The 13,014-nt window shown below is 44.6% G+C and overlaps 1 protein-coding gene across 1 annotated transcript in view; it reads left to right on the top strand.

Annotated features, from left to right (window-relative positions):
- Positions 1–7,453, top strand: part of ect2 (epithelial cell transforming 2) — a 141,902-nt gene extending 134,449 nt beyond the window's left edge. Inside the window, 1 exon segment of the mRNA XM_084308714.1 lies at positions 5,637–7,453. Coding sequence (XP_084164840.1) covers positions 5,637–5,726 — 90 coding nt within the window. The 3' untranslated portion in view covers positions 5,727–7,453.
- The last annotated feature ends 5,561 nt before the right edge of the window (positions 7,454–13,014 follow it).

Here is a 13,014-nt window from a genome sequence, read left to right as displayed (position 1 = left end):
AATAAAATGGAATTTGGAAAATAATAAAACGGATTTCATATGGCTCTACACTCTCGTGTCCATAGGCAGCATAGCGATTGTCATTGTCATTATACAGGACAAGTACAATACACCGTCCAACCAGAGTGGATAAATGAATTATCGTTTTTAAAAAAAACGTTTGGAACCAAGAAATTTGAACCTGTGACCATAGGATCCACAGCCAGCGGACTAACCAGTTGAGCTAATCAGTCGGATGTTAACTGTGAGTGACTAATCCATCATTTACACTTGTGCCAATTGCGTTTGTCCCTAATTTTTTGTATTGGCATTAATAAATCGGATGCTAATATGTCATGTACTAATATGATACCCATTAAAACAGTAATTCGAATAATAGAAGCCTACTTTGCTGGAACGATTAATTTCAAACATATACAGTGCGTGTGTGTGCGCTCGCGCGTTGAGTCTCGCTAAGCCTTTCGCCACGCATTATTTTTACCTCCGCCTGAGTAACGCCCCCATTGATGACGGACACGGTGGAATGTTGGTTCTGCTTAAATGGGTGTGAACGCAGGCCGGTTCGCCAGAGAGCACCAAAGTTCAGTGTCTCCAGAACGGAGCTGGAGCTTGAACCGGAGCCCTGCCGGTGTAAAAGGGCTATCTGTGTCCTTTGCTTCACCATATGTATCTTTCTGTCCCCCTGGTGTGTGTCTTCCTGTGTGTCCCATAATCCAGATGTCCCGTTCAGCCTCTACCTTCAGCCTCAGTGATTCAACCAAGAACAGCGCTATGGTGCAGCGCTCTAATTCTCTGGACCACCCCCCTCTCAGAACCAGGGTCCCGGTCTGCATACGCTCTCCCAACACCCCCAGCCCTGACACCCCCCCTCGCCCTGTCCTCGCCCCTGTAAGCAGCCCTGACACCCCCCCTCGCCCTGTCCTCGTCCCTGTAAGCAGCCCTGACACCCCCCCTCGCCCTGTCCTCGCCCCTGTAAGCAGCCCTGACACCCCCCCTCGCCCTCTCCTCGTCCCTGTAAGCAGCCCTCGCCCTGTCCTCGTCCCTGTAAGCAGCCCTCGCCCTGTCCAAGGCCTTAACCATGTCCTCGTCCCTGTAAGCAGCCCTCGCCCTGTCCAAGGCCTTAACCCTGCCCTCGTGCCTGTAAGCAGCCCTGGCCCTCGCCCTGTCCACGGCCTTAACCCTGCCCTCGTGCCTGTAAGCAGCCCTGGCTTTCGCCCTGTCCAAGGCCTTAACCATGTCCTCGTCCCTGTAAGCAACCCTGGCTTTCGCCCTGTCCAAGGCCTTAACCATGTCCTCGTCCCTGTAAGCAGCCTTGGCCCCCGGGTCTTCTCTGGCCCCAGGACCCGTGATCTCAAGTCTAGGCTGCATGCTCCACGGTCTCCCCAGCTAGCTCGAGCTACTCCCAGCGTGCCTTCCATCGCTGGATCCACCTCTGCTATCTCCCACCCAGCCCCTTCCACCGCTGGATCCACCTCTGCTATCTCCCACCCAGCCCCTTCCATCGCTGGATCCACCTCTGCTATCTCCCACCCAGCCCCTTCCACCGCTGGATCCACCTCTGCTATCTCCCACCCAGCCCCTTCCATCGCTGGATCCACCTCTGCTATCTCCCACCCAGCCCCTTCCACCGCTGGATCCACCTCTGCTATCTCCCACCCAGCCCCTTCCACCTCTGGATCCACCTCTGCTATCTCCCACCCAGCCCCTTCCACCGCTGGATCCACCTCTGCTATCTCCCACCCAGCCCCTTCCACCGCTGGATCCACCTCTGCTATCTCCCACCCAGCCCCTCGTAACTCCACCAACCTCTACGCCACCAACCTCTACGCCCGCCTAAACTCAACGTCTTCCGGTCATCAAGCCACCACACATAGGGCGTCTATGACTCTCCAGGTTCGACGCAAGGCCCCGGCTCCTCAGGCGGTCGACCCCAAAGGCAGGCGCCCGTCCGGCACCCTCAGGGACTCCCCGGTTCCCTCTGACCTCCACAAGTCTGTCCTCCTCAGCCCTCGCCACGAGACCCTGCTATGAGCCAGCAGCCACAGCGGCCTGGCCTGCAACCAGATGTGAGCCGCACCTTAGTACAGCCTGGTCCCAAATCAACCAGATGTGAGCCGCACCTTAGTACAGCCTGGTCCCAAATCAACCAGATGTGAGCCGCACCTTAGTACAGCCTCGTCCCAAATCAACCGCCTAGTAGCAAAATAGAAGCAATAGAATAGAAGTACTTTATTGATCCAGAGGGAAATTCAGCACTGCTCACAATAAATATTTAGGTAGTCAAAAATCACAAATAAGAATATAAATAGTCAAGGATATACATTCTAAAATATGTATTTACATTCTAATATATACAGCCAAATACACAAATATACAGTAAAACATGTAGATGTAAAAGGTCCAGGAAGATATGCAAGAGTTTGTACTGTTGCTCTGTGCTCAGTGAGAGCGTGAGGCGTTGGAATGAAGGACTTCCTGTGACGTTCAGGTCTGCAACACAATCATTTAGCCCAGTTTTCCTCAAACACACACAAGACGAATGTGTAATGTTTAGAAGGAGTCACTGGGTCTCATTCTCCAATGGACTTAAGACAAAAATTTGCTCTTAGGACCATTTAAGACATCTTAGATTTTGGGATTCCCCAACCGTCCCTAAGCTTGGATTCAGCTTTATTTGGGAGAAATCATAGTGATTTATTCATGTCAACTCTACAGGCCTCCTTGGAATTAATTATAATTCAAACATAATTTAAATAAATATGACAATTTGTACGATAAGAAATTATGCATTTGATGTCGGAAAAATAAATAAAATCCAAGCTTAGGGACGGTTGGGGGATCCCAATATCTAAGATGGCTTAAATGGCCCAAAGAGCAAATGTTTTGTCTTAAGTCTGTTGGAGAATGAGACCCAGTCTGTCTTAATTAATGAATAAAAAATATTACTGCAGAAACCTTTTATTATAACCTTTATAACCAAAACAAAGACAAATGTGTAACCAAATCCAAATTAACCAACCAAAGAAATATGGGGGATAAACTTTACAGCCACCGATGGAATGACTTGCCCCTCTGCCCTGGGGCAGAGATGGGCCTGGAACACATCTTAGGTTCTGACTCAACGTTGAAGAAACCAGGAATTGTTAATGAGCCCGAACGTTCGGACCTTCGTTCGTTACGTTGGCAGTCTAATTCTAAATCAACATTTGAATTTTTGATTTTTAATAAAAAGAAACTTGTATTAATCATTTTATTCAAATTGAGGATTTAGTTTGAGGATATTTATAAAAACGGGGCCTTACCATCTATAGGTCTGATCCACCCTCGACATTTAGGATTTGTATCAGAGTGATTTGTTTGAAAGATTTGGTTCAATAGATGGATATACGCTTAATTAAATCAAATGAAGTATTAAATGTGGTTGTTATACTGTCGCTACTTTACAGAGTACACATGACAAAGACCAGACAGCCATACAAAAGGTGCCATGTAGCTAGATGCAGCGTTCGCACAAGGTCCTTGAAGTGCTTAAAGTGCTTGATTTTTTTTACAAAAAAAAAGTCAAGGCCTGGAATTCCTTGAAAACAGCCAATTTTTTAATAAGGTGCTTAAAAAGTCATTGAAATTCAAATCAACCATTCGCATTGAAAGGTTTGTCCATCCATGCTAAAAAAAAAAAAAAAAAAATTATTTAAAGTGTAACTGTCGGAAAATTGGTTTTAAGCCATAAATATTGGATCCGATTTTTTTTTTCTATAAAAAAAAAACAGCATTTAAAAGTTAATTGTATCCTTTTAAATGCCTGTTTAAAATAAAAAATAGTGGTTGGAAAAGTCCTTGAATTACATTTTTCAATGTCCCTGTAGATGTGTGGCACCATAAAAACAAATAACCGCAATAGGTAATTAATAGCCCAAGTACATTAACTGTCGTGAGATTGACAAGTGTATGCCAGCGTAGGGTTGATTTGGGACAGGTCAGTTATTCTTCTATCGCTGGAGCTCGGTTTATGCCTCTGCGTTGATCCCTGTTGCTAGCATGTTAGGGTGGAGCTCTGAACCTGCAGGTAATCTGTTGCTAGCATGTTAGGGTGGAGCTCTGAACGTGCAGGTAATCTGTTGCTAGCATGTTAGGGTGGAGCTCGGAACGTGCAGGTAATCTATTGCTAGCATGTTAGGGTGGAGCTCGGAACGTGCAGGTAATCTGTTGCTAGCATGTTAGAGCTCTGAACGTGCAGGTAATCTGTTGCTAGCATGTTAGAGCTCTGAACGTGCAGGTAATCTGTTGCTAGCATGTTAGGGTGGAGCTCGGAACGTGCAGGTAATCTGTTGCTAGCATGTTAGAGCTCTGAACGTGCAGGTAATCTGTTGCTAGCATGTTAGGGTGGAGCTCGGAACGTGCAGGTAATCTACTCAGGGGCATGAATTGACCAGAACTCACCTGGGTGGTAACATGAATTGACCATAACTCACCTGGGTGGTAACTAATGGCGGTGGTGTTGTCACATGGGTCTCCTGGGTGCTCCGTATCTCTCTCACTCACTCACTTTACTGTGAACAGACTCTGATGGGCCACATAGTCCACATCATAACCCACTTGTTTCTGGGTCATCTGGAGCGAAGAAGGACATTTCCGTCTCATTTCATCGTGTTCCTGAATAAAAACGATTTGACAGAACTCATTTCTCATTTTCAGATCAAAATAATAATTGCTAAATTTATTCCAGGGAAAGGGCAACATTTGGTCATGGCCTCATCCCTCACTGTACTGTACATGAACCTCCACTCCCAAGCCCCTCATATGCATCTCATCTGTTCCTCCCATCGGTCCACCAACAGTGGAGTGAATGTAACTTCCTGGTCTCTTAAACCTTCACTAATCTCTCACTTGTACTGTGGTGGGGGGGGGGGGGGGTGGTGGTGGTTCCCTATTGGTCTCACATTGGAGTATTTTTTTTCTAATTGCTGTGTTGTTTTAAAAATGTTTGGTGTATGTGTTTTTATATTTATCTCAACCAGTCATGAAATATGCAAATGCTTCCCTTCCTGTCACAGAGGGTGTAAACATAACAGAGCTCCATAACATCATTCTGAGCTAGCTTAGGTAGCTATTCTAGCATGTAGCACCGTCGTAGAACTAAACGAAGATTCCACATTCAGTTAATTATTCAACAATGAGTCACTATTTACTCGATGTCAGTGGAATCGATTGGAACGGTGTCCCCACAGCTCTCGCTGCCTAGGAGGTGTGTGTGTGTGTGTGTGTGTGTGTGTGTGTGTGTGTGTGTGTGTGTGTGTGTGTGTGTGTGTGTGTGAGAAACACATGCATGATTAGATTAAGATGTATTGTCATCATGCAGCACAAGTACAGGACAACAAAAAGAAGTTTGGCATCCAACCAGAGTGCAAATGTAACAGTAAAGTGCAATAGTGACATACAATGCACAGGTGATTAAACTAGGTATAACATATATAGATTAGAATGAGTAATATAAAAAATTTTCAGGGATGATGTACGCAACGTACGTCATTCAAACATTTAATCACTGTTCTTTTCTCCTGTTCCCTTTTCTCCCACCTTCTTCTCTCCTTCACCCTCATCTGTATATCTGTCTCTCTCTACCTCTCTCTCTCTAGGCCCGTCATTCTCCATCAATGGTCAACCTGACGTCCACGTTTGAGAGGAAGTACCACACATTCAGCCGCTCCACCACCCACCTCATCTGAACTGCTGCCCCCCCCCCCCTCCCAAAGGACTCACAACAAGCCCCCCCCCCCCCACACACACACACAGCCTTCCAGACAATATTTCAGGTTGTCTGAAACACAGCCAACTGGCAAAGACCTCACGGCACTCAGACAGGTGTTGTACATAGAAGCTACAGGGAAACACTGCTGTACTATTTCTCATCCAATAGCAAGTACTTTTACTGAACACTATAGACTCACTCTGGGTGTCCTCGGGATGAAATAAAGTCACTTTGTTTTCATTTCTGACACGTGACACAGGAATCTGGGTCAGCGCGTGTAAATTCTGTCATTGCCTCAATATACATGTCTGGTATAGTATGTGTGTGTCCTTGGTGAATCCATATGTCAATCGGGTATTTGTTCATATCGGAGTTGGCTCACATAGTAAACTAGCCGGTCGTGTTTCAAATGAGCCACATCTGCTCCGGTGTCAAACAAACTGCCTTTGCTGCCTCAACTCTGACCTCGTTGGCCCAGGTTAACCCGGCAGCCATGTTGTCGGGTTCTGATTAAAACAACGCCGTCTTGGAACATGTATTAATGCACTGTAGCGCTGCCAGAACCCCAGCGACGGTACGGCACAACGAGAGGGTCAAACCGGGCTACACTAACACTAGGTCAGGCAGGCTATTGTGTAGATATGAAGGATTCACTGCTCTTAGTGCGCTACAGTAGTCGTGTCCAACTGGCACCACCTATTCCAAGGCTGGACTCTTACGTGTGTTTGCCATCGACAAACTGCCACAAAAGAGGCTTTTATACGTACTGACATTTTTTTTATATGTATATCATTTTTTATTATAGCAGGATAGTTATTTCAGTTAAATATTAATAATAATAATAATAATAATAATAATAATTAACCAATGAAAGTATTTTCTGTGTTATGGGAACAAGCCAGTCGGGTTTTATTTACTCTACTTAGCGCTCAGCTTTTATAAAGCTCCTGTGATGTTTTAACGTCAGCTCCTCTGTTCTCGTGTGTTTGCTCAGTTTATTTTTAATTTTTAAAAGAACACGCCAACATTATGGGGAAAGCACTTTTACCATCTTCTATAGTCAGACGAGAAGATAGATGATACCAATGTTCTCTCTGCGCTCGGTAGAAAGGTATAAGATGTGTTAGTGGGCCAACGCCCAGGCTAGCCGCTTCTCATCCACTTTCATTCATCTGTGCTAAGCTAGGCTAGCTTGCAGCCAGGTAGCTTTCTACTGAACGCACGGAGAGGAAACCGGTATCTATCTTCTCGTCTGACTGGAGAAGACGCGAAGTGCATTTCCAATAATGTGGGCGCGTTCCTTTAAGTGATTTTGTTTTACGCCCGAGTGGTTTTCTCCTTACTGTTTTGTCTTTGAGAAGGGACGGCGCATCAGAGCACATATTTATTCGTTCTTGAATAGTTTTTACAATAGTCTATTGTCTATTCTTCTTTTTCTTCCTGATATTTATATGTATGTTTTTTAAATTTGTTGTGATTTCCTCTTGATTGCCTGGCGGTTTGAGTGGTCTTTCTTCATGCTATTCCAATGCACGTCCACACAAGAGAACAGCCTCATGAACCCCCACCAACCCACCCCCTTAAAATAAAAAAGTAAACCCGAGATTTTCACCTTATTCACTCAATGACTAAGTAATGACTGGTAATTATGTAATCAGCTTCTACTAGGGTTGGACATGCTTTATTTTATTCTGTTTTAATTAATAAAAGTCACCTTTATGTAAAGTTGGTTGTTCATGTGTTTTTAATACACATTACGCTTCGAACCCGGGACATCCGTGTTGCACTGCAGCGCAGCTACACAGTGCGCCACCCTGTTCATGTGTTTTTAATACACGTTACGCTTTACACACACAGTATTTGAAGGTTACTGAGAAGGAGGTGAACGGAGAAGAATCGGGACCTTTGAGACTGATATTGGTTTCGGTTTTAGTTAAAATACCTTTTCATGGCAAACTTTTAAATGCTTGAAAACTGAATATTTTTGTAGTTCGGTCTTCCAACATGGCTGGCTGAAACATAACATACAGAAACATACGGTTGCTATGTGTTAGAGCTAATTAACTGTGCTTCAAGATGCACTTTATCCAGTATCCAAAGAACAACAAGACAAGATGGATTCTTATTACTCTGTTCTGCAGTACAGGGAGTGGTTCCTCAGAACACACTGAGGACACTTCTCGTTTTACAACAGTTTTATTAACAAGCGTAGACACAAGAATCATCATGTGACATAGTGTAAGAACAGACAGTTAATAGAGCAGACAGTTTATTCTCTGAGACAGGCCACTTTCTGCTGACCCTCTGCTGAATATACACATGTCTTCAATAAGAGGAACCTCCTGTTTTCTGAGGCAGGCAGTGCGCCTCCTAAGAGACATGTTAGTATAGCGACATGTTCGATTATAGACACAGAACCACATAGAATCAATTGAAAGATTATAGTCATTCATTTGCAGATAACAGAATACAGAGATATACTAATATCTTTAACATTTCCCTCCTGTTTATCAAAAATGGATGATAACACTGTAGTTTGTCCATCAGTTACCTACATCTGCTCACGCTTTTCTGCAGGAACGTCATTGTTTTTACAGTTCGTCGCCATCCTTAGCACATTCTATATCATATTCCGGGGGCGTGTCTTCATCTAATTGTTGCAATGCTATGTAATTGCCGACCATTCCAGAAAACATCTTTCTCATCATGTTTTTTATCAGAGGGAAAATGCATGCAGTAAAAACACATAGGATTATCATAATGGCTATCAGGAGCATGAAGACCAGCCGCATTTCATTGTATACCTGTATGCCGTGACAATTAAAACTCTTGACTTGACTTGAATACCTTTATCAACAGTGCCTGCCACCCCCCTTCTACCAACCAATTGAACCAACCCTGACCAGTAACATGATCTTTAGCCATTACTCTCTGTAACTCTCTCAGTCGGTCCATTGCATCGGTCATGTTTTTGGAGTGCACGTCGTCTGTAATATACGTACAGCATGTAGTTTCTATCAGTACACAGGTGCCCCCTGAGGAAGCAGTGATCAAGTCAAGAGCCATCCTGTTCTCCATAACCACTGTACGAATAGCATCTATTTCGTGGTTTTGGAGTGTGTCTACTTTAAGGGAAGAGTTAATGTACAGCCCAAGCCTATAGTCCATGGTCTCAAGCCGTAGGATGTTTTTTAACACACCTATGTGTGGGAAGAGGGTCAGTACTGCTTTGTTGCCATCAGACCAGTGTTTAAACTCGGCCGGTACATCAGAACCCCATACAGCGTCATGAGGTTTCAAAGGCTGCTCTGAACCTCTCTTGTGTCTATTCTTAGTGGCAGGCCGTTCCCCTGGCTCCAGGAAGAACGTATGATCAGTCACAGATATGGGCGTGCAGGTGCCTGTCCAATACTTTGGCAGCAAGGGGTAAGCGTCGTCTCCGCACAGCCACCATCCTCCCTGCACCCAATAGGTTCCGTTTGATACTCCTGAGAGGTCCGTCTCCGTGAACCACAATTTGGTCACAATTGGTGGTATTCCCCATGGGAATATCACCAATTGCCTGATGATAACATATTGGGTGGTTTGCACCTTTTGTATCAAGGACTACACGCTGGGGCCTCAGTTTTTCAGAGGTTTTCTTCCAATTGATCCAAAAATCACGGGCGCATGTGCCCTTGCTGATACCTGGGCTGTATGGATGAGTGTCATTAATGATCAGGCCTTTATGCTGGTACCCTATCCCACCCATACTTGCATAACACATGGCTCGTGACTTGTCCATCATTTTTCCGTAGAGGGTCACCTGGGAACTAGAATAGGGAATTCTTGAACACATAACACTCATTTTTATCATAGCTTTTTGCCAAGGTGTTCACATAGAAATACCATTTATTCGTCATTCTAGGTGCTTTGTGTGTTCCTGTGTTGTAGTCTCAAGTTGGATCTTTGAGATATGTCCATCTCTTGTGCAGTGAAAGGGGTGTTTCAGCACCAGAGAGTCCTGGAGTCTCTGAATCATTGTCATCGTTAGGAACCAGTGGTAGGTAGAGATGTAACACGAATGATGTGAGTACTACTGTGCATGTAACCATCATTATAACCACAGCTATTATCATCAGAACCTTCCCCATTTTCTAATGTGTAGTATTTGTTGTTTTCTTCACCAGGGTTTGAGACGGTCAGTTCCTAATGAACTAACCCCCTTTGTAGTGCTGGGCTTCCAACTACACATCGAGATTGGGCAGGATTTCAAGCTTTTTACAGTGTGATTGATGGATCCAAGAGGGCTGTCCTTCCACTTTCACTGAAGTAGGCGTGGTTAGCAGCACTTGGAATGGTCCGTCCCAGCGTGGTGTTGCCCAGTTGGCTCTCCGGAACACCTTTACCAGCACCTGGTCACCTGGTTTGAGAACGCTGACCTGTGGGAGAGATAAAGACTCAGGCAGATCATTGGCTTCTTTAATTGTCTTATTCTTAAGCATAACAGCCATCCATTCTGCAAGAGTTGTCTCCTCCGCACTCTTAGTGAGATCTGCCGCAATAATAGGCATTGGAAAATGGCGGCCATACAGAATTTCGAATGTCGTTAACCCTTCTGTTGTGGGTGTCACTCGCATATACATTTTTACTAAATGCAAGCAATCTGGCCATGGCCTTCCTGTTTCCTCTACACATTTTCTCAGTCTTTGTTTCAGAGTGCCATTTGTGCGTTCTACCAGTCCAGCACTTTGGGGGTGGTAAGCACAGTGGTGTTTCAAGTCAATACAGAGCGTTCGTGAGCAAAGCGTGATGACCTCATTTATAAAATGTGTTCCGTTATCGGACCGTATTATTGATGAAATGCCATGAATTGGGAAGATTTCTTTACACAGTATGTTTGCTACTGTAAGTGCTGTTAAGTCCTTTGTTGGAAATATTTCTACCCATTTAGAAAATGCATCAATTATTACCAGGCAGTATCTTAGTTTACCGTTTTGAGACAGTTCTATGAAGTCCATATGTATCACTTGAAATGGGTGTGTGGGTTTGGGGAAACTCTCTTTTTGGTCGGCAGCCACCCTGTGAGTTATTTTTACAACAGATCAAGCATGCTCTACAAATTTTTCCCCACGGCTGCTAATTTCGCCATTTTGTCTGCAAAATTGTTTCCTGTGGTAACCAACGAGGTGTCTGTCTTGTGTGCGGCACATTTACACAATGCAAGCGCATTTGGTAATGAGACCACATCTAAGAGTTGTTTCAGTAGTTCCCCATGAGTCACAGCTTTTCCTGTTGAGGTAATCATTCCTCTGCGTGCCCACAACTGTGCAAAGTGATGGACTGCAGAAAAAGCATACTGGCTGTCAGTATATAAGTTAATCTTTTTACCCTCTGCCCATTTGCAGGCTGCAATTATGGCTGATAATTCAGCTGCTTGTGCAGACGGGTGTGACGATAATTTTCCTCCTATGAGCAGTGTATCTATGGTTGTTACTGCGAATCCTGTATGTGTCTTGCCATACTGATCTTTTGACAATGAGCCATCAACAAAAACGTCTATGTAGCCTTGTTGAGGTGTATCATGCATGTCTTGTCTTGGTTTTGTAGCCTGGTCTGTCTCATGAATGCAACAGTGGGGTGAACCATCCTCTGCTGTTGGTAAGAGTGTTGCTGGATTCAACATGGTACATCGTTTCAATGTTATGTGAGGTTGTGAGAATAGAGTGGCTGTCAAATATAAATGTCTGTCTGCTGTGAGGAATGTTAATTTAGCTTGCGGCGTGTGGTACGAATACTGTTAATGGGCTATACAACACTAACTCAGCAGTTGTGGTGACAGCCATACTTGCCGCGACGGTGGCCTGTACACAGGGTGGTAGCGCTCTAGCCACTGAATCTAGTCCGCTAGAGTAATATCGTACTGGGCGTCTCTTGGTCCCATGTGGTTGGGTGAGCACTGCGCACATGTGACCATCGTTATTGTGCACGAACAGTTCAAAAGGCAGATTATAATCTGGAAATGCCAGAATAGCATTTGATTGTAACAACTTTTTCATTGTTATGAACGCTTCGTCAGCCTCAGGTGTCCATGTTAATTTATCTGTCAAAGCCATCTGTGTAGTGTAGATTAACGCCTGTAGGGGAGCTGTTCTAGAATATTCTGGAATCCAAACTCTGCAATAATTGCACATTCCAATGAACGACATTAGCTGTCTTTTATTGTGTGGCCTTGGTGCCTCTGAGATTGCCAGCTTCCTGTTTTCGTGCAGCCGTTTACCTCGCTGTGAGATCTGGTGACCTAAGTATGTGACCTCTGGCTGCACAAACTGAAGTTTCGAAAGGGACACTTTGTTTCCTGTTTTTGCTAAATGCTGTAGAACTTCTAGTGTTGTACTTTTGCATTGGTCAGCTGTGTTTGATCCTATGAGGATATCGTCCACGTAAATAAAAATTTGGCTATGTTTTTTAGGAATATACGTAGACATACATTTCTGTATGTTTTCTGAAAATATTGAAGGACTCTCACTGTACCCTTGTGGTAAGCGAGTGTAGGTGTATTTTACTCCTTCAAACGTGAATCCAAACCAATGTTGAGCGTCTGGGTGTAATGGTATTGAGAAAAATGCATTACTCAAATCTATGACTGAAAAGACCTTTCTCTGTGGTTCTAAACTGTTCAGCAATGTGTGTGGGTTTGGTACGTTAGGTGCTCTTGGAATTACTGCGCTGTTGACTGTTCTCAAATCTTGTATTTGCCAGTGATTGCTTTCTCTACAGGGAATATGGGTGTATTGCACTGTGCTTTGGGTGAGCGAATGATAATACCTGCTTTCTCCATATCTGAGATTACTGGTTTAATGCCATCCATTGCCTGCTTTATCAATGGGTACTGTCGGGTCACAGGCCTGTAATCTGATCTGGGAGTAATAGTTACTGGCAACGCTGTGGTCATTAATCCCACATCAGAGGGCCCCTTTGACCATAAGGAGGGAGGAAGCGCTCAGCTCGGGGTGGTCCTCCAAACTTAATAATCAAAAGGCTGGTTGTCCCGTCATGTGGACGGTGGGAGTGGTCATCGTCCAGCTTAGAGGTTTTCTCCTGAGGGTTTTGTTACAGGAGAACTCCCACCCTCCTGTCTGTTCTGGATACCATTTCACTTGATTTCTAGCTCTGGCCACGAAGTCTCCTAATTGGTACCATTTTCTACCGGGCTCTTTTGTGAGCGAGATGTGTGGAGGGTGTGTAGCCAGATCGTTGACCATTTTTGGCCATGAGACATCAAC

Source organism: Notolepis coatsorum, assembly GCF_963971535.1.
Source record: "Notolepis coatsorum genome assembly, chromosome: 2".
Classification (NCBI taxonomy): Eukaryota; Metazoa; Chordata; class Actinopteri; order Aulopiformes; family Paralepididae; genus Notolepis; species Notolepis coatsorum.
This window is presented reverse-complemented; position numbering and strand designations above follow the sequence as displayed.